The 21332-nt window shown below is 39.9% G+C and overlaps 1 protein-coding gene across 1 annotated transcript in view; it reads left to right on the forward strand.

Moving 5' to 3' along the window:
* The first annotated feature begins 1518 nt into the window (after positions 1-1518).
* Positions 1519-21332, forward strand: part of LOC121522310 (calsyntenin-2-like) — a 347129-nt gene continuing 327315 nt past the window's right edge. The window contains exons 1-2 of the mRNA XM_041806529.1: positions 1519-1582; positions 7273-7395. Coding sequence (XP_041662463.1) covers positions 1519-1582; positions 7273-7395 — 187 coding nt within the window. The remainder of the gene's footprint in view (positions 1583-7272; positions 7396-21332) is intronic.

Raw genomic sequence — 21332 nt, forward strand, 5'->3', positions numbered from 1 at the left:
CTAGACCTCCGATTGATAACCCCCTGAAGCCTGGATGCTGAGACCCAGACTAGCACTTCACAGATCAATCAGCGAGTTAAAGTACTTCTTATTGGTGTGATGTAAGCTGACAAATGCTTGAAGACTCTCAGGAAAGAGAACGTCTACTCCAACTTCAGAGTGCTCTGCAGACAAATTTGTCAGAGCAGGGTGTCATGTTCCCTTCGTATTGATTAGAGGATTAACCGTGTTTAGTTTTGATTCAAGTTTCCATGAGGAGTATGTAGCTAATCACTTAGTGTCAAAGCATTAGCGCTCACAGCCTTGGGTTTCGATCGCGTTAAGCGGATGCAATGACTCCCCAGGGAATCTCTGCAACTGATGGTCTGGCTCGATCACTGCTCCACCTCTTACCCTCCCCATCGCCACCCCAACTGCCCTTCTGCAACCTCGTGCATTATTTGAAGCGTATCCATCCACTCTGTGATAATGACTCATGGGCATGTCTCAATCTGTCAATACATGGAGCCCATTTCATTAAGTCAGCAGCAGCGATGTATTTCTTTATCAGTGATTGGATGCGCTGCAGACATGCGTTGGAGGCGGGGTTGACATGTGGGTGGCACCCCATCAAGACAGTGCAGCGATTACTAGAGGTGGACGCTCCTTTAATGCCCTCATCACTCCTGCTGAAAAAGCGCTCCATCCAACACATACACGAGGAGCTGAATGGGTTCAGGACATCATTAACCTGCAATGGTGTGCCAGGCTGACTGATGGAAGGATGCACTCCATCTTGTGTAGCGGTGAAATCACAAAGGTCATCATTGAACTAAATTGTGATGTTCTGCTGCCTGCCACTTCGCTTCTATGTGTTGTACATCTCCTGGTAGGAGAGAACCTCCATTTTCACTGCTGTATTACAATGCTGACGCTGGATCACCAGGTCCAACACAGGAGAGGATGTAATGATCATTACAGAACAGGCAGTGCCCAGTAGTCTCAATTTAAGCTAATAAGAAGGAGTTATCTCAAATCAACCACTCATGAGGGCCTGTGCTGCCAACATGAGGACAGGCTGCCCATAGAAATTACTTGGCCCTTCATAGACTCAATTCAATGGCCCATTGTAGGCCTCATATAAATCAATACAACCAACATGAGCTGTAGAAACAAACTAGTTAGTGTAGTTTTAGGCAGGACTAACAGATCAGCTAAAGTCTTTCTCTTTATTCGTACTCATTCCTTAAATTTAAAATAGTCTGTTTTAAGGTCTAACGTTTTCGGTATCAATATCAGTATTGGATAAATATGATTTGTACGTATCAGCATATCAGTGTGGCACAGAGGTTAAAGCTGGTGCCTCACATAAAGAAGGTTCCTGATTTGCTTCCCTTTCAGGGCCTCTCTGAGTTTGCATGTTCCCCCCATGCATGCATGGGTTCTCTCTAGGAACTCCAGCTTTTTCCCACCACCAAAGACATGCTCATTAGCTTACTTGATGGCTCTAAATTGGTGTAGGTGGTTGTTTGTCTCTATATGCAAGACCTGCGATTGACTACCGACCACTCCTGGGTGCACCACGCCTCTTACCCAATGACAGGTAACATAGGCTCCAGCCCCCCACAACCCCAAATGTGAATGGGATAATTGGTGTAGAAAACTGATGAATGGATGGATATCAGCAAATTAGAAATTCCATATCGTGCATCTCAAAAAATGCATGAATTAGTGACATCACTGTTAGTCTTCTGGCTTGAAATTGCCTAATAATGTTTGCTAAAAGGGGGTCAAATGCACCTTTTCCAGCATCCCAACTTGTATTCAGGTCCTGGCATGGCTGTACACAGTCTGTTTTAAGAAGGGGGGTTACATTTAGAAACAGTATATTTTTTGAAGGGATAAAGAAAAATAAAGAACAGGTTTATTAAGTAATTCAAAGTATTTTTTCTGTAACATTGTTGGTTGTTATTTAGGATGAACAATGTTTTGTAAAAGGTTGTTGTTCTTTTGTTTGAAAACTTTTTCCCATTTGCATGAAGACCTTGATATTTGAACAGGAAACTTGGTCATTTGCCTGGAAAACGATATCACACATCAGGGAAACTTGATATTTTTAAATCTAAAACTTGGTATCATTTATTGAGGAATACTTTGCATTTCATTCAGTGAAAACTTGGCGTTATTTGTTAGAAAGTGTTGATGATATTTGTTCAGAAAACTTGCTATGCATATCAGTGCCTTCTTAGGTAAACTTGGTAGAGTTTAAAGATATTTTTTTTTAGGAAAAACTCTGTTTTTATTGTTGGGAATTCCAGATATCATTTCTAAATGAGATTAATTTTGATTTTTAAGAAATACATTATCATGTGTGGGTACGTTTTGGTAATGTTTGTTTAGAGAGCTAGCAAGCAAAATTTTTTATTAAGTTATTCGAAAAATATTGACATGATTAGTCAGGATTTTTCAGGAAATCTTGGTATGTTTTGTTTTTTAAGAAACAACTGTATTTTATTGTAGCACAACTTGGTATTATTTGTTAGGAACACGTGGTATTTGTTTTGAAAACTTGGCTTTATTTGATTGGAAATATTTCTGTAATTTTTAAAAATTAATCTATTTTTAGTATTTTTCTCTATATTTTGGGGAAATGGAGTATTCTGTTTCTAAAATCCAATGTCCTTTATTTGAAAAAAAAAAAAAAAAAAAAGGAAATGATCATTCTAAATTGTCGCATCATTCTATTTAAGCTGCAAGATTTCCGGTCTCTTTCTCTGCTGCAATCACTGCTGCCCTGGAAAGCACTGTGCTCTTGCTTTCAACCCACCTCCACCCCAGAATCCACCTGTTGGCTCTGACTGGGGGTTTAAGCTGTTTTCTTATCACTCCTCAAATTCTGTATGTAAAAATCTATGAGGAGTGATTAAGGAGCCTGACACAAAACATATTATGTTGCATAATAAATGCTTAAACAAACTACAGCATGAGATTATTGGCCTAAATACAATTTCTTTGTAAAACTTGATACTATTTGTTTGGAAAACCTAATACTCCATTTTCAGACTGAGATATCTTTGCACTTTTAACAGTGTGTGGGTTGCCAATCTAGGCTATGACAGTTTTGCCCTTGGGAGTAATGGTCACCATTTTCTGTGAAGCCAGTGGCTGGCCAGTTGAGCACATACTCTGAAAGCTTCCTTTTCCACACATTGCCTCTTTTCTAAAGTCTGGTGAACAAACTGAGTAGTGAGAATGAAATTTAATTAAAGAAACAACATCTAAGAACAGAGATTGAGCTGAACATCCATGCAGATGTCTTTATATTGACAATTATTGAAGTTAAACTTCAAGTCATTCGTATAAGGGTTTGAGTTCTGAGACAAATTTATGAGCTGCCAGTGCTTTGCTCATGGTGGATTAATGCTTGGTGTCTGTGAATAATATATAAAAGAATACAACCAAGACTTGTGCTTCAGTGAATATAGGATGGCTTTTGTTATGAATTCATTCTAGTTTATAAAGAGCGACAGATCGAGTGATTGTTTTATTCAGTTATGGTGGAAAGTGTTTCATCTCTTAAGCTCTTAGACTATTTTTCTTTGCACAGCTAATGCATGCTGAAGTCGGCAGCAAGAATACAAGCACAAAGACAATCAAAATCAGTTGTAAAATCCAGTCTTGTTATCTTCAGATTCTGTATTTTTATGCAGAACCTGTAAATAGAGATTACTGGCAGCCAAAGGCATCAAGGATTTAAAGGTCAAAAGGGCTCCAAACATCTGAGACAACTGAATATGAAGTTGAGGACTGGCCTCTTGAATCCTCACGACTCCTCATTAACAGTCGCTCACCCTGGTCAAACAATGTAGCATGCTGCATAACAAATCTATTGGTAATACGCCGGTCACACACTGGGTCAGATAACAAGGATTTTTACGTCATCTCATTCGTACTTTCTTCTTATGGTCAAACATTTGCAGTGACAGTGTTCTTATTATTCTTTAATACTCAACATAAATTCCAACCACATTATTCTCCCTTAGCCATTACATCGGCAGCAACAAGGGTGACATAACCCTGCATCCTTTTAAAATTCCCGTACAACAGTCTCAGCAAGATATTCCTTTGCGAGACAACATGATTTGGCATTTAAAGTTGAAATTCAGTATCATTTTACCCCTCACTGTTGAAGCAAACTCATACATATGTATCACATCGTGATAGACTAATGTGCTCCCATCTCTCCAGCCCTGTAAATGATCTCCTCTGACTGTATCAGAGCTGTTAGCCATGCTGGCTGGGCTGCCACTCATGAATATGCATCCCTGCAGTGTTAACATGTATTCCCCAGGACCCGCCAGCTCTTTTTGGTTAACCACAGTCCTCATTACACAACTCGTGGTTAATTCCTTTATCGTCAGCATATAAGTACAACGGTAAAGGTCATAAAGTGACTCAGATGCTGTTATCAACTTTTTCTTCTGAAGTTACACCTTCATCAGATGAAATTCAATGAGTCTCTCCTGTCTTCAGAAGTATAAATGGCTCCAGTCTCTGAACCTTTTATCCAATTTTCACTTAATATATTTAAAAAATGATTTTAGGTTTTGAATTCAATCATTTATTCAGAGTCTAGATTACTTGAAAAAGAGATCGGCATGGACTTAGCTGGCTAAATGATTAAACATCTTATCTCGTAGCAGTCAGCACCAGAATTACTGGTCGGTTACACCAATTCTTAATATTTTCAATTAGTTTAGGCCAGCAATCCCAGTTAGACACTCTGTCTGAACTGTAATGCAGGTGTCTGCCACTACTAGCCACTGTAGCTCTAGTTAATGTTTGCTGCAATGTCGTCAAATGCTCTAAAAAACAAATGTAAACAAAACTGAACCATTAACACCAATAGCATCTTATAGAAACAACGGTTTAGCAGTTTTGATCTACAAAATAGTGATAAAGTTGTACCTAGGCTGTGTCAGATTACACTCAAATATACCCAAAGAAATTACATTCTGATCAGGAATGTGGATCTTACTCTGCAGTGAGGACAGAAGGCGTGGAATGCTAGCTCTGCTAACATTAGCCACATTCTGCAAACCGACTTTACTGGCACCGTGACCTCAGTTTAACTGGTTATCCTTCACCTTTGGATAACTTAGAGGCCATTATGGCTCAGCTGGTAGTTTACATGCACTTAGAGAAAGTTGTCTTATTGCGATTGTCCAACTAAAATGTGACTATCACAATAAGACCAGGCATAGAGGCAATCTGTAGTTCAAATATCTTACAGCTAAGGATGAAATTATCAGCCCTCCAATGAAAATTTCCTTTTATATAAAAATATTTCCCAAGTGCTGCTAAAACAGAGCAAGGATTTGTTAACATGGCTGCATCCTAACAGTGAAACACGTTGATGGGAGTATTATCCTGTGGGGATGTGCCAGTGTGTCTAGAGCTGGAAATGTTGTAAAGCTGGAAAGAATCATGAAGAAAGAAGGACGTGAAGATTTTGGGCCCTGGCTCCACCCCGTGAACACTATTGTTACTGCCATTTGCTGCTGTAACCCATCGGTGCAATATATCACTATTATTTTGGTTTCCAGTGTTTATGATTTACAGTTTTGTCTCAATTTAGTCTCCAAAGACAGATAAATTCTTGTAGTCAAAATGTTTGTTTACAGAATTGGCAAGATAGCGCCTTTTGCTGAAACTACAAAGTACAACACAGTCAAGCACAGGCTTCATGTTTCAGTATGGGCCATATTTCATCTTATTTCTATGTAGGCAAATTAAAATTGGATCACAGGCCATTTTTGGTCCCTGGGCCATAGTTTGGACACCTCTGCTGTAGGGTAAACGACAAAGTCATGATGTGCCATTCATAAATGAGCCTGTCCTACCAAACAGTTCTTTTATGTGAACCACTGGAGCTGGCACCTTTTGAGAACAGCTTTCTTTTCTTTAATTTTTGCTTTATTTAACTATGTAAAAAAACAAATTAGTACCAAATGAATGTGATGTATGGGAGCCAAGGACCTGCTCTTATTACTGAGCTCACCCAAATGATACAGATCTCTTAAAAGAGATCGATTTCCCATCACAAAGAGGGAGGTGGTAGATGTGGAAACACAAGCAAGACCAAGGTTTACCATCCCAAACCCTGACAAAACTGAACCCACTTAGACTTTTATATAGCAATATTCAGTAGAATTAATGTGTCTGTGTTTCTGTTTCCAGCAACATATCTCTTTGATGAAATCTGCTTTTACCTCCTGGGGTTTAGGTACTGTTTAGGGAATCATTGCCATGAGGAGCTGTTTGAATAAACTGAAGTGAAATGAGAAATCCATATGTGGTAAACAGGTGATGAAAATATAATTAAATGCTCTTCTACAACAGCAGCAAAGTCTTATTTTAGTACCCAAACCATTGATTATGATTTCTGACAACATTTTTCTGTCTGCGTTGTTGATGCACATTTTAGCAATCCCCAGAGGCTTTTACTGATATTCAGTAAAAAACTGAAGTGGTGTGCGATGATTGCTCGATTGGCACTTAGAGTCCACTTTCTTTGTCACTGAATAGAGAGTAATTATCGCTTATGCTCTTCATTCCCCATTAAATTGCACACTATGCTTTTTTTTTGAAGGGATGTGTCTCAGGGGACCTCAAATTACAGCCTTGCTTTGTGTCATTTTCAATGCACCTACTTCAAGTTGACAAAATGTTAATTGTGGCTTTTTCTTGCACAGCTGAAAGCACTTAGGATGAATAAAGTATTTCATTTGTTTTCGTCCACCTTTCTTTCTTCTCCCTGTCACTGTAAGATGGTAAACAAACGGCGAGTAGGTAGGCACGCTGCTTCTCATAGCCCAGGAGGCTGTTACTCAATTATGGCTCCTAATGAGGCCCTCTGCTCATGAACTTTGTTTTGATTCGGCCTTGGATTCAGTTTTCCGCTGGCAGCTCTGTGGTGGTCATTGATCAAGCATGGCACTGTGCTTTGAAACCTGAGGGGAATGTTTGACGGAAGAAAAGAACAAAAGAAAGAAAGGGGGCGGCCAGGGAGATTAGCAACATGAGGATGTTTTAGAGAAACCGAGGCTGGAGGAGGTTGCCAAGAGCTGGACAAAATGAATGTATGCTGGTGTGTGCATGTTGATGTGAGAAGGTTTACCTCAGGACAGCTTTTCAGGTGGAAAAGGAAAACTGAAGCTGTGCATCCTTTACATGTGAACAGCTCTATGGTGGTACATGACTGAAAACCCTCCCTTTTCTCTCTGTCTCTAGTGAACAAACACAAGCCATGGATTGAGACATCTTACCATGGGGTGATCACTGAGAACACTGACATCGTACTGCTGGATCCGCCCCTGGTGGCCCTGGACAAAGACGCTCCAATCCCCTATGCAGGTAGGGTGCTTTTAACACTAGAGAGACCATGGCAGACATTCTGACTATTTTTTTAACTTTGCTGAATTAAACATCATAATGCTGCTGGTCCCTGACTTTCCCTAAAACTGTGGGTGTTCTATTTTAGATTACACAAATGGCAAAGAAAACATGATTACTTCTACCTAGAACGACTGCAGTGAGTCATTCTGACTGTACTTTAATTTATACGTCTTATGTCTGCAGTGGCAGCTGCATCTTGGTTGCTTGGAAGCATTAATTATTGTAGTTTCATTATGGTGCTGATCAAGGGGTGGTTTGAATAACAATCTAAGGGGAGATGGTTCTCAATCCAGTTAGAAACTATGTATGTGACGCCAATGTCACCGGGCTTGATTTTTAGTTCAGTTTCCATGAGCGATGCATCTCATGTGCCCTATCAGCAGATCTCACGTACAGAGAATCTAGAGAATAGAGGGCTAGCCTATTTTTTTCTGTGAGCCATGTGAGGTTCTTGGCCAGAATTCATAGGAAAATAAAAATATAGAGCCATATTTACCTAATTTTGGCAGATATGTCCACATCAGTAGAATACATTTGCAGTCTGCTGTTGACCTTGATGAAGGCCACAAGCGGAGATGTGCTTGTTTAATAAAGTTGCTCTCCAAACTTTAACTATTAGCAAAGCTTTTGATTTAATAAGGTAAGACTAGTGAATGAAAGACATGGTTCTGACAGCAAGGAGATGCAGCCAACACGCAGCAACTACACACCTGGACTGAATGAAAGCTGTGCAGGCACACAGAGAAAAACACACTGCCAGACAGAAAAGCTGATATGAAAAGAGACATGTCAGAAAACACTTTTTTGGCTGTCATCAAAACATTTCATCCTCAACAACACGAAGGCCTGAACCGCTTGCCTCCGCGAAGTCCATTAATCCCTGATAATAGGACACCTCGAAGGGCATTAACCCGCTTACCATGGTCACTTGCCAACAAAAATAGTTAATAGAACCACTAACTTATAATTTCATACGTTTTGTGATCAGAATGTTTTACTAAAATAACAATTTCTTTCCCCTAGCAACACTTGAGGGCTTGACTAACAACTGGAATAGCCATTTCAATCCCATAATGTTCTTAAGGAATGTAAACGTTATTCAATTCTTCAGTAAATAGGACGGGTCATAGATACGAAGTTGCAATGAAACAAACAAAAAAAAAAACAGTCCACTCAGTTCTGAATGGATTCATCAATGAAAAGACATGAAGACGAGTGAGACTGAGAGTCATCTGTGATCAGACGATAAACCTGTACGTTAAAAAAAAACAAATGTGTCTCATTAGCTAGTGTTTTTATGTGCTCTCACTGGGGGGGGGGGTTTCTACCACAATCATTTGGAATATATTCAGGAAAAACCTCACTGCGGATTGATTGGCGCGTCCCATTTGATTGACAGATAGCTTGACAGGCAGAAGCCACGTTTCTGTCAACCAGAATGCTAGCTAGCTAGCTGACAGGAAGTCATGCTTAGATTGATCCGAAGTTCGGTTGAGACAACGATTTCAACATGGAAGCTGCTGCGGATTGGCTTCAAGAGCAGTTCGAGTCTGCCTATCGTACGCAGATGGCTGACATCACACAGGCTTTGTCCAGTTCTTTCTACAGTCTATGAATTAAACATAAATGCTTTAGGGTGCTGCAGAACTTGCAAAAATTGACATAAATGCCAAGAGTGCAAAACATCCCTAGTGAAATTTTGATGCAGTAAAACTTAATATTTCCACATTAGTATGAACATCTTATTCACAAATAACTTGTCAAATGGCTCTGTGCAGTTAGAGTGAAGACTGGTAAAACTGATGACAGTAGGTGGTAACAGCACTGCAGTATTTAGTGAAAAAGTCACACAAACTCTCCGTTAATTAAGTCAACAATTACACCCTCAAAATCTAGAAAAATAGAAAAACTTCCATAAGTAGTTCATTTATTATACTTGTATTTTATCATTTAAATATAAAGGGGATCAAAACAGAATGTTTTATTATCAAATCAGATACAGCCAGCTGATATTTTCTTGTTCTTAGAGTCTTAGGGTGCATAAATAGATGAATCATCTGTTGCAAAAACACTTAAATGGAATGATTATCCTTTGCTGTATGTGATGACACATGAGAGTAATAATGTCTTGATGAATCAGTTAAAATGTATATTGTGGTGTTATTTCCTTTCATCAAGACATCCCATCATGATTAATGGACTTCTGTTTGCATTGGGTATCTATCATTAGAGATAGAAGAGTTTGCAGATTAACAGTCACAACGTACCTCATGGTCTTTCTAGTAGGTCTGGAGTTCTGGCCTTTCTAGTGTTGAGTAAATGGCTGTTAAAGAAATGCTCCAATTGGAGGCAGTCAGCAATGACTTAGGTGTTAATCCGCACTGGGAAGCATAGCTGCAGGATATACTTACACTAAGGACATAAACCATATAAGGCTGTCATGTGTTATCACTGTGAAGGGGCTTAAATTGGCTTCATGCACTGTAACTGCTGCATCACTACTTTTTTTTTCCTTAGCCTTGACTTTGCTTTGCACACCACAACCATTTAATCCAATAATTCCCAGTGAGCACATATGGCATGCATGGTTCATATTTCATTTGTATTTGAAGAAGAAAAGTGGCCCAAATAAGCCCCATGGTGGCAAAGATGCAGCAAAAAAAAAAAAGGGGGAGTCAAACCGGATTAGATTCTTTCCCACTTTGTGACCATTCCAGCTTGGGTAAAGGGTGCCAGCTCTTGTGGGAGGACGTTAGCTTGAGGCAGTTGGCAAGCCCAGCCACCGTATCATCCGCCAGGGTGCTAATGTAGCCAAGGCCGTAGCATGGGGCTGCTGCACGGGGGCTGGAGCCCCCTCACCGAGGCCCTCAAGCTGGGCTGGATGGATGGCGGGAGAGGAAGTGTGCATGTGTGCGGGCCTCCATGTTTGTATGGTTAGTGAAACATTTGTCATTGTTTGCTTCTCTGTGTTGGTGTGGGTTTGTGAGCTGAGGCATGGCCTAAGGGGGCTCACTGTAATGGCCACCCTACAGGGAGAAAGAGAGAAAATGATGAGACAGTAGGGAGGGCAGCTGGCTGACCAGCATATGTCCTCTGGCTCTCGATAGACTGACAACCACACAACAGAAAGGTCCAAACACATGCACAGACACCCACTCACACAGCGGGAAAAGCATGTGGGTGTGCCAGGATTTCATAAGTGAGGGTACTGAGAGTGATTTCTCACCAAATTATTAATAAGCAAGAGCATTAACATCACAATTCCATCTAATAGCAGCCTCCTTCTCCTTTTCCTGCTATCACTTCTCATTTCTCACTTTCCTCTCTTCACCACTTCCCACATATTTCTCTTGTATTTCACCAGCCTCCCTCAGGACCTTTGAGCAACCCCAACAAACCCACATGTAAACACACAAAAATGCAGCACTCACTCTTTAGGTAGAAATGAAGCAGTGCTGTCCAGCCCTGCAGATACAGTTCAGGGAGTAGGGAGACAGTTATCGGCTAACCCTGCCTTCTTACAGCAAATTGCCTGGGCGGAGTGACAGGGCAGTGGCAGCACAGGTAGCCGTTAAGCCTCATTAATCAGGGCAACTAGGTTTTAATTATGGTGTATTTAAGACGTGGACTTGATAACTCTTAAGGGCGGCTGTCATGCTTCCTCACTGAAAAATACCTCTGGTTATAAGCTTTTCATACTACTGCAAAGCTGTAGGCCCTACAAAAACACTGTTTTCACTGCTAATACATGTTTAATGAGCATTGTCTTGTTTAAAGACTTTCCTTTGTACCAGTCAGAAAGCTCCCTCTCATAGTAACCATTGCTGGTCTACTTCCACAAAGTTTAACCCAGGCCAAGTCTTTTCAGTGAGTCACAGGGAAATGTTGACCTTGATCTGATTACATCAGCATGGTTAGAAGGTGTCCTTGGGTCGTCTGCAAGAGCAGCTCAATCCACATGGTAGTATTTTCATCCTGTTTCCTTCACAGAAGGTTAAAAATTAAAACTGCCTTCTGTGGATTAAACTCTCTGGATGACCACACTGGCAATTCAACAAATCAACAGTTACAAAGAATTATTCTGTTTCTGGTCATATTAAATTGCTTGATCTGTAACTAACCAAAGTTATCTTACTCACAATGAAGGATGAATAAAATCAGTCTAACTAATTACACACTTTGTGATTACCTGATTGGGTTTAGTGGCATTTATCAATGATATGAGTAGGACTGCATCACAGGTAGATAACAGTGTTTGATCACACTATACTAGTCCACTGTCACGCCTCTTATCCCTCCAAAAGGGTAATGGTTCGTTAGTAGTGTTGGTACTCTTTGCACAAGGATGCCTGCCTAAATCCACTTTCCTCCCACGTTCTTTTCCTCATTTTAAGCTGGCTTACATAAATAACCATAAATAATTAACCCACAATGATTATCTTTTCTTTAAGACAGATAGCTATTTAAAATATCATCTTTATTATTGCAACAAAGAACATGATCATTAAAAGCAATAATCATTTTTTTTTTTACTTTTTCTCAGATAAAGTTAGTTTTGCTGAAAGACACAGGTCACTGGTAGTTTTTGGTATGTTATCCTCGATGATTATTTAATAACAACTAAGATCTGCATCTTTTATATGCAACTAACTCAGGCTGAAGGGGGTGGGGGGGGGCAGTGTTGGGGGGGCTCATTTCAGAGTCTGCTTAGGGCCTCACTTTGGCCAGGGGTGGCCCTGATTGTATGTGATCCAAGTTTGTTTGAGATCTTGTGTGGGTAGAATTATCATCTAGTGCAGTGGTTCTGGACTTGGTGGTTCAAACCTAAAAGCAGATTGTTAAGACAGTGGGTCATGAGTGTATGCCTAAAAGAATGGCTTAAATGTTGGAAGCCCTAAGTACACATCTGTTGATACAATTTATTATAACTCTGTTTTGCCATGATAGAGAGTAAATTTAACTTATTTTCATATATGTCAATAACATTTGATAAAAGGTTGATTGTCCTATTCTACTGTCTTAATTTCTCAAAATCTCTCAAATAACCCACATTGTCACAGGAGACAGTAAGATAAAAAGCTTTATGCTTTCCAACCATGCATAATCCCACTAGACATTTACGTCCCACTTCCTCTTAAAAGGAGGTTTTGGCGGTGCCCGATGCGAGACCAGTTGAGAATCCTTGATCGAATCCCTGTCCTCAAGTCCATTATTGCCCCAGTTTGAATGTCAGTTAGATTTGAAATTGTCAAATGTATGTCCAGCCTAACCTTGTGCCAATAACTAAGGAGGACAGGGCTGGATAAATGAGCAATTCTCGTAGCTGTCAAGGTTCCATGATCATGCTGGTGTGATTTCATCATGTGCTACTTTTGTCACATGGCAGTATGAAAACAAAGCCACTTTTTGCATTGCAATCAATAATGTGGAAAGCATGATCTTTAAGCTTTCTTTCAGTTTTTGTTTGATGTCAATAGGCCAAGTAAAACAGGAAACACGATCATTTTAATTTGAAATACAAATTAACACATAGGGGAAAGTGGACCATGCTTTTTAAAATGGGGTGTTGTGTTTCTTGGAGGCCCTATATCGAATACAGTAAATTAAACTTGAAAAAATATAGTTTTCATTTTATGAAGCTGTGGTAGTGCCGAAAAAGATTAGCCCAAAATTAAGCATGGTATACATTTTCTGGGTGGTTTGTTTTGTCAAAAGAAAATTAACAAAATGGCGAAATAGCCATTGGATCTCCAAGGGTTAACACAATAGGAAAACATTCAACAATGAAAAGGAGGCATGGTATCTCAGTGGTGGTATTTTGTATCCATCCAAACGTGTCCAGTAATCCTTCTCAGATGGCTGAGCAGGGTGCAACAGTCACCACACCCACTGGTCTGGAACAACAAGTAAAGTGCTAACTTTCTGCCTGAAAGCTGGCGAAGAGTGACATCGGCCATCTGTACGGCGCCGTGGCGTCCCACGAGCTTCAGAACCACACAGATGACGTGTCAGGAAGAACGAAAAGCACTGGTTTAGATGGATGCATTGTTTCATGCATGGCTATGTTTGAGAATGTGATTCAAAAAGCCATATGCTGCAGATAGCAAAGTCAAGAAGACACTTTCATGTTCATCTCAAGCTCGGTGCTCTGAGCATACTTCGTATCCATGAAGCTGCTCTCTTACCTGTCACAGCATAATTCTATTAGTAGACAGTGCCCACACACTGAGTCACTTGTCAAGTAGTTTGACAAGTGGTACGTGGAGTGAAAAGTGAAACATGTCACAGCGAGGTAAAACAGGGCCTTATGTAGCTGAGAAAGGAAACCCGGCTGGCATACAAAGTGTAAAACCCATGCAAAGCAATAGATATAATTGCCAGTTTCGTAATAGAATAATACTATACTGATTCTTTGTACAATGATGTTTTTAGAAAGGTGTTGCTATTTACCTTTATTCAACCAGGAGTGTTTCCATTCAGATCGAAGAATGGTCAAGACAGCAGCTTGAGAAGGATAGACATGCATTCACTTGGCAAATGAGCCTTTATTCTGTCAGTGTTCGTTTTTGGAGCGCTGTATGATTTAGTCTTCTTTAGTTTTTGAGTGCTTTCACATTAGGCGTGATTGTTTCTACCACACCCTGGTGCAATGCTCCTGCTCCCCTCTCCCCCTGCCGGTCTGCTTTCACATTAATAACATATTTCTGTGCCTGAGAACAGTCTCATACATTAGGCAGTGGAAGGATTGTAGTTGGTCTGCAAGAAGAAGGAGGAAGAAAAAAACCATTACAACCATTTACACCATCAACTGAGTGACAATAGAGCAGGGTTCCTTAGTTAGTTTTTCCTGGGGGCCAATGTTTTTCAAGGACAGAAAGCCTAGGACCAGACATGATTTCTTGGATGTTCATATATATATATATTTGTTTTATTATTATGACGGTAATTTTTACTATTTTTTGACAAGACCTGGAGTTAAATACGTGTAGGATTTATAAACTGTGTCCCGTTTAAACGTTAATGATCAAGACCATAATTGCACGTCTTGTTGACATAAAATTAAATTGTATGGAAATAGATGTATTTGATATTAGTTTGGCATTACAGATTCTTTATAATGAGGGACTAAATCAGGCTGACATTGAACTGAATCACCAAAGCGAGATACGATGTCTGCATTTTGAGCTGACGGACAATTATGCAGGGAAAGCGTTTGCTGTCCTGAGAGCAGCTGTTTTAATCCCCCACAGGGAGAGAAGTTTGGTTTACAAGGCAAAAACCTCTGACATTCATAAGGCCTGAGATACAGAAAACCTATCAGAGGTGTGGGAAGGGTTGGACTCAATTAGAGTCTGTGCAGCTGCACACGGTGATTAAATTCTTCATCTTCAACAAAATAATCAATATTAGATTAGACAATAAATACTTCTTCAGTCTTAAAAGTCATGCAGTCTGTATCAGCCTCTTTTTGGGCAGCATGTTTGCAGAGTTGAGGTGATGAAGCAGTCTGCCGTTTGTCCCTTTAGGATGCGCCTCCTTGCTCTAAAGAGAGTTCAACGTACCATATCTAACTCATTTATTGCATAGTATTACAACCTTTCCTTGCTATAATTATAGAAAGATCATGATAAATGGGTGAAAATTTGTATTTTAAACACCTAAGAGAGTAAAATTAAAAATTAATATATTTTTAAAAATTTTCATCTTTATTCCCGAATGTCTCGTGGGCCAGATGACACCTGCTGGTGGGCAGGAAGTGGCCCGCCGGCTGCCATTTGAGGATCACTGTAATAGAGGGTATGCATGTGACGTCACAGGCAGTTTGAGCCTTTGCAATCTCAGCTACTGTGTGCCCAGAAATTCATACTGGTGACAGAAATCAGTACATAAGCATCCATTCATAAGGATAACCCATCCATCCGTCCGCCCGTCCGTCCATCCCTCCATCCATCCATCCATCCCTCCATCCATCTTCCTCTGCTTACCCGAGGCCGGGTAGTGGTGGTAATAGGTTGAGCAAGTCAACCCAGACACTTTCTAACTCCTGCTGGGGGATCTCGAGGCGTTCCCAGACCAGACAGGATATATAATCCTGAATGTGCTATTCTGGGTCTTCTGCGAGGTCTCTTCTCAGCTGAGTGCACCCAGAATACCCCCAAAGGGGCGCGTCCAGGAGGCATCCTAATCAGATGCCTGAACCACCTCAACTGGCTTCTTTGGATGCGAAGGAGCAGTGGCTCTACTCTTGGCCTCTTCTCATGATCATAAGCCTTCTCCAAATCATACATTTTATTTCAGCTGGAAAGTCTTCTCTTTCCTTAGCTTGTATTATCTATCCTCAGCTGATGAGATATGTTTATAGAAATGTTTTGAGCCTTAACATTACATTAATAATGCCACAAGATGTAGCTTTGCTATTTAGATTTTGAATTTCAGGATATCAACTATAGGGTAAAATCATATCTAACCTGCAATTTCCACATGCAACAGCTGCTCCTTGCCCAAGGACACATCAGCATGTGACTGCAGGAGCATGGGATCGAACCCAAAACTTTCTGAATGAGAGACGACTGACTCTACCTACTCAGCAACAGTCGACCTATCAATTGTTAATGCTGTTAAGACAGGCATTGGAATGCATCCAACTGCCATGGATGTTTATATTTCTTTAATTGTATTGCCATCTGTATAATTGAGATGCCAATTATGGTTATGTTCCTTCTTCCACATCTTATATGTAGCTCAGAGAAGGATATGGACCCATGCTTGAAAGTGCAACTTTTCATCATTTTCTTTTATTTAAGATTTGTTTTTAGCTAGTCATAATCTCTTCTTCCCCGAGGACAAAGGGTTGCTGATGGACCATTTTTCTCATATTTTTAAAGATTATTTTTGGGGTCTTTTGACTCCTTTTTGAAGGGACAGCTGAAGAGAGACAGGCGATGAGAATGATAGACATGTGCACCTGTTGTACCATCTGAACTACTCCAGTGCCCATTTGTCTTTTTTGTTGTTGTCTACAAATTATCGCAATTCTGGTCTTAAAATCTTTCAAACTAATAAGACACTCCAGTTTCAGGTGACCATGTAGCTCAGAGTAAGATGAAGGACTGAACATAAAGAGCTCTTTTACTATGAAAAGAGTGAGTTTGAGGATTTTTAGGAGACGACTCTATGAGACAAAAGGTCACAGCTACTAGTCAGAAGAGGACATAAATAAGAAGGGAGGCCTTATAGTACGGCTCTGTTAAAAGAAAGAAATCCTGATTCTAAAAGGAAGACGTGGCATGACCCAGCAAGAGACTAGACTAGGGTCCTACATCTCTTGTATTCAGTTACATAAATGCTGCTTGAATAAGTCTCTTCCATGCAACAAAAGAATAAAAAACATGTTTTCATGGTAGATGCATAAATGAACATACTCTTCAGGAGGTCATCATGTCTGTATTATTAATCCTTTTTTCACTGGTCCTCTGTAACACTCTAATAGTTTGAGATACTGACATCTATGTGTAAATCCAAAGTGCCTTCTGAAATATTCACATAGCTGCTTTATCAAGTGGCTCCTGAACTCTGTAGTGGTGTTTCAAAGTGAGTCTAGCCCAGAAGTCCATTATGTTATTAAGCTGAAGTGGTTATTTTAGGAGAATGCTACCGCTGTTCTGAGCATGCTCCTGGAGAGCCGGGGTAGCAGGGTTAATGGACAGGAGCTGGGATGAGTGCAGTAGTTTGACACAGGTTAACTGGTTGTCAGTCACTGCTGGTTTTCTTCTGCCAGTATACAGACATGGACACTCTCCCATTGTCTTTTAGTTGTGTCTTTCTATTCACACGTCAATCCTTCCTCTCACTTGAGCACAGGCATGCAGCTTTTGCTTCAACCCTGAGCTGATATCTCTGCACATACCCGAGTACACACACACAGTGCAATGCTCAGTGAACAGCACTGGCAGGTTGGACACTTCAGTTTTCTGATCCAACATGCACAGTTTCTACTGGCCTGTTCAGCCTCTTAAGTCATAAATATTGATGCTAATCAAGTGATCCTAGCAAAGAAAATATGATGCTCTGGACACATTGTAGGTGTTTTAGCCTTCATATTTGTTAAAGTCAAATCTGAAGACATTGCGATCACATTTTTTTGAAAGTCTGTAGTTTCCAGATTTGTTCTTATAAATTTATGATTTACTGTATGTCTTACAAAAGAATGTATTCAGCATTCAGACTTTTTGTGCAGAAGTCACAGCCTAGTCAATCCTCTTTTCAGAAGTGTTAAAAGCGGTTAACTTATCAAGATGTTTCCTGATCAGTCTGGGGTCGCCCCACAGATTTTAGCAGGATTCCTGTCTGGACTGTGGCTGGGCCATCCCAAACATTTATCTTCTGAAAAAGTTTTTAGATTTGAATTTATGCTTTGGGTCAGCATCATGCTGACTGCTCAATATTATCTTAGAAAAAACAAAAAAACAAAACAAAACAAAGCAAGATACTGCTCCCATCAGGCTTCTTTTTTTCTTGCATTCTTAATACTTTAGGTTAGTTGGCAAGTAAGAGTCCTTTTGAGTAGAACTTATATTTAAGTGGGCTCTATTTGCTTGCAATTTTATAGTAGTAGGAGTAGCAATCTAGTAATTTCTCAAGAATAAGGTGTATTTAATTAGTAATTAGTGGGCATTTTACCAAGTGATACCTTGGTAATGCTAATGTTGTATTTACCGAATGATAATGTATAAATTATCAAGTAATTCCTTGTGATATTGTGGCAGTTCTGTTGAAATCAGCTGGTAGTTTACCCTTACTTTTTAACTCTTACCCTAACCAATATATCTCTCATAATATTGTGGCAGTTCTGTGGCAATTAGGTGGTAGTTTACTCTAACCCCTTATTAGGTGGTTATTCATCCTGACCCCCTTAAGGCTTGGTTATGCTTTCCGCACGGACAAAATCTGATGCGGACTCATGATGCGGAAACGTCTGGTGCATTTATACCTAGCGCCGGCTTCCTCTTTGCCGCCAACTGATATTCTCCCAAAAGCTAGGGGGCAGTGTCTTCAAGAATCACGTCTGTAGCGTGTAAAATGCAAGTCATAGAGGAAGATTTGTTATTTAGGAGGTGCTGTGTTTACTGTTGTTACAGTATAAAAGAGAGAGGAGATGGTCCATACGGCCAGACAATCAAGAGAGGAAGGACAAGGGGGAGTACAGTATTCTTGTACGGCCAATGTGAGAGGTAGATGATGAAGTACATGGCAGTCTCTGTGATCTCTCAAAGAAGAATCATACAGGTGTTTATATTTTCTGACTTCTGTCACCAAAAGCTCCTCAAAATCTGCCATTTTGACGTCTGCCGAGTCTGCATCTGTTAAAATTTCAGGGATGTGCATGGCCAGATGAAAATTGGTCGCATGGGCCCCCTGTGCAGGGGCGTGTCTTCATATTTGACGTCACGTTAGATGAGCGAAAACTCGCGACCTCGCAGCTGCATCAAGCATAAAACAGGCTTAACCCTCACCAATCACCCTCATAATATAGTGGCAGTTCTTTCATTATTAATAATAGGTTATTAGGTGGTAGTTCACTGTAATCCTCTTACCCTAACCCTCACAAATCACCCTCATACTATTGTGGCAGTTCTGGGGCAATTGTGTGGTAGTTTACACTAGCCCTCTAACCCACACCAGTAACCCTTGTAACACTGTGGCAATTCTCTGGCAGTAAGCTGCTAATTTAATCTAACCCTCTAACCTCAACCCTAATTACCAGAGAACTACCAGGATATTACAGGAAATTACATGATAATTTGTATGTTATCACCAGGTAAATACTTCCTTCATTTTACCCTACTCCCTTGTTATTACTTTGTTATATGCCAACTTATTACAAGATAATTACCACCTTATTCTTGATAAACTTCTATGTGATTACCACATATTACCATGAAATGACAAGATAATTTTGGCCCACTAAAATAAAGTGTTACATCCCGTTTGTATTAAGAATAATATCTTAAATTTTGCAGAAATGTTCATGATGTCTCCTAAAAGCATGTGGGGAAATGTGTTTTATTCTGATGAGAGATGAAGTTTAACTTTTTGATCATCATTCCATAAAATGTGTTTTACAGAGAAACAACACTGCATTGCCAAAAGACCACCGTACTCATGCTGAAGCATGGTGGGGGCAGCGTTGTGCTGTAGGGCTGTTTTTGTTCAGCTGGAACTGGGCCTTTAGTTTACGTACAGAAAGTCCTGAACAGCTTTATACCAGTCAGTTTTGGCACTAAACTTTCCAACTGAAAGCTGAAGATACACAGAAATGTTATCTTTCAGCATGAGGATAACCCAGAGCATACATCCAAATCTACAAAGGAAGGGCTCCATCACAAGATGATACTGTAAATGTTTTCAGATGGCCCAGTCAGAGCTCAGACTTGAATCTTTGAGGCAAATAGCATTTTGTAAATGCCCTCACTAACTCATGTTTTAATGCTTTTGAGAGGAAGAGTGGAAAAAGTTTGCCAAGTCAGGATATGGCATGCTGATGGACCCCTACCCAAAAAGACTGAATGTTGTAATAAAGTCAAAAGTTGCATAAAACAATGTAATAGTCTAGGGTTTTTTGTATTGTTTCAGTTGAGTATGTTTTATATATACATATATATATATATTTATATATATATATATATATATATATATATATATATATATATATATATATATGACACATATAGGCTGAATTCTCTAGGGTGAAAACAGAAATAATAACTGATTAAACTTTTTTTAGTGATCCCTGATTGACATTGGCATTCTGACATTCTTTGAATAAATCAGTGTGAGACCTGTAAACAGAAAAACTGCAGTGAAGTTGAGCACACTGTTATATGGTGGATGTTTTTGCATTTCAAGAGGACAGCATGGTGTTTCCCTTTTTTCCTTTTATTTGTGACACCCCTGCTGAAGCCATCAAACAACATGTGTGGTCAAACTGTCCTTTCAACCATAAGCACCTTGATTTCTGTCAGAACTGTTATTTTCTTTGACTACCTTCCAGCTGTCATCATGATTCACTGCTGGATACCTGTGACCTGCTGCCTCATTTTTATGTATTATTGTTCATAACGTGCTTTGCAATGACCATGTGATTGAATGTGCACATGCAGAGGGAATGTTGTTGTTCACATTATTAAGAGGACGATGCATACAGGTGTGCCAACGCTCCTCTGAATGATAAAGCACACCATTTGTGAGACGGGGGCGCACATACACTTAGTCTTTTCAATGCATGGTTGTTTACAGTAGACACCATGCATGTTTACCCCACCCCTACTACCCCTAATAGATTAAGACAGGCCTATTCAGTTTACAATGCCATTTAGATTCTTTTAACCAGAGTGACTTAAATCAGGGACAGGGACTGGCATTGAGACCTACACATGCTCTGACTGGGATTTAAACCCCCAATCTCCCATAGAAGAGTAAGCAATGTAAACCACTGAGCTATCATGCCAGCAAGCAATAAGCAGCCTGAGGGCTAAATGCAGCCCAGAACCAACCCCCGAGTGGCCCAGACTGTGGTCATGCCAGAGACACAAGTTTTCATAAATTCCCATGGTATCTCAGACCATGAATACAACACTCCGTGTAACCAAGCAACAGTCTACCTACAATGCACTGCTGTGTTTTGAAGCATGGCTAGCGATGCTGACAGAAGTAGCCCCAACATACCAAGTATAAAACATGTCCTTTTCAAATGTAGCTACAACTGTGCAAATGTAGTTTTATGTACTTTAAGATATGCTTGGGTGAGATGTGACCAAAATTATTATTTACAGAATTTCTTTTTTTTTTTTTTAATTCTTTTTATTTTACTTTTATTCAAGTGAAAAAGAAACATT

The sequence above is a fragment of the Cheilinus undulatus genome, linkage group 2, assembly GCF_018320785.1.
Source record: "Cheilinus undulatus linkage group 2, ASM1832078v1, whole genome shotgun sequence".
In the NCBI taxonomy this organism is placed as follows: Eukaryota; Metazoa; Chordata; class Actinopteri; order Labriformes; family Labridae; genus Cheilinus; species Cheilinus undulatus.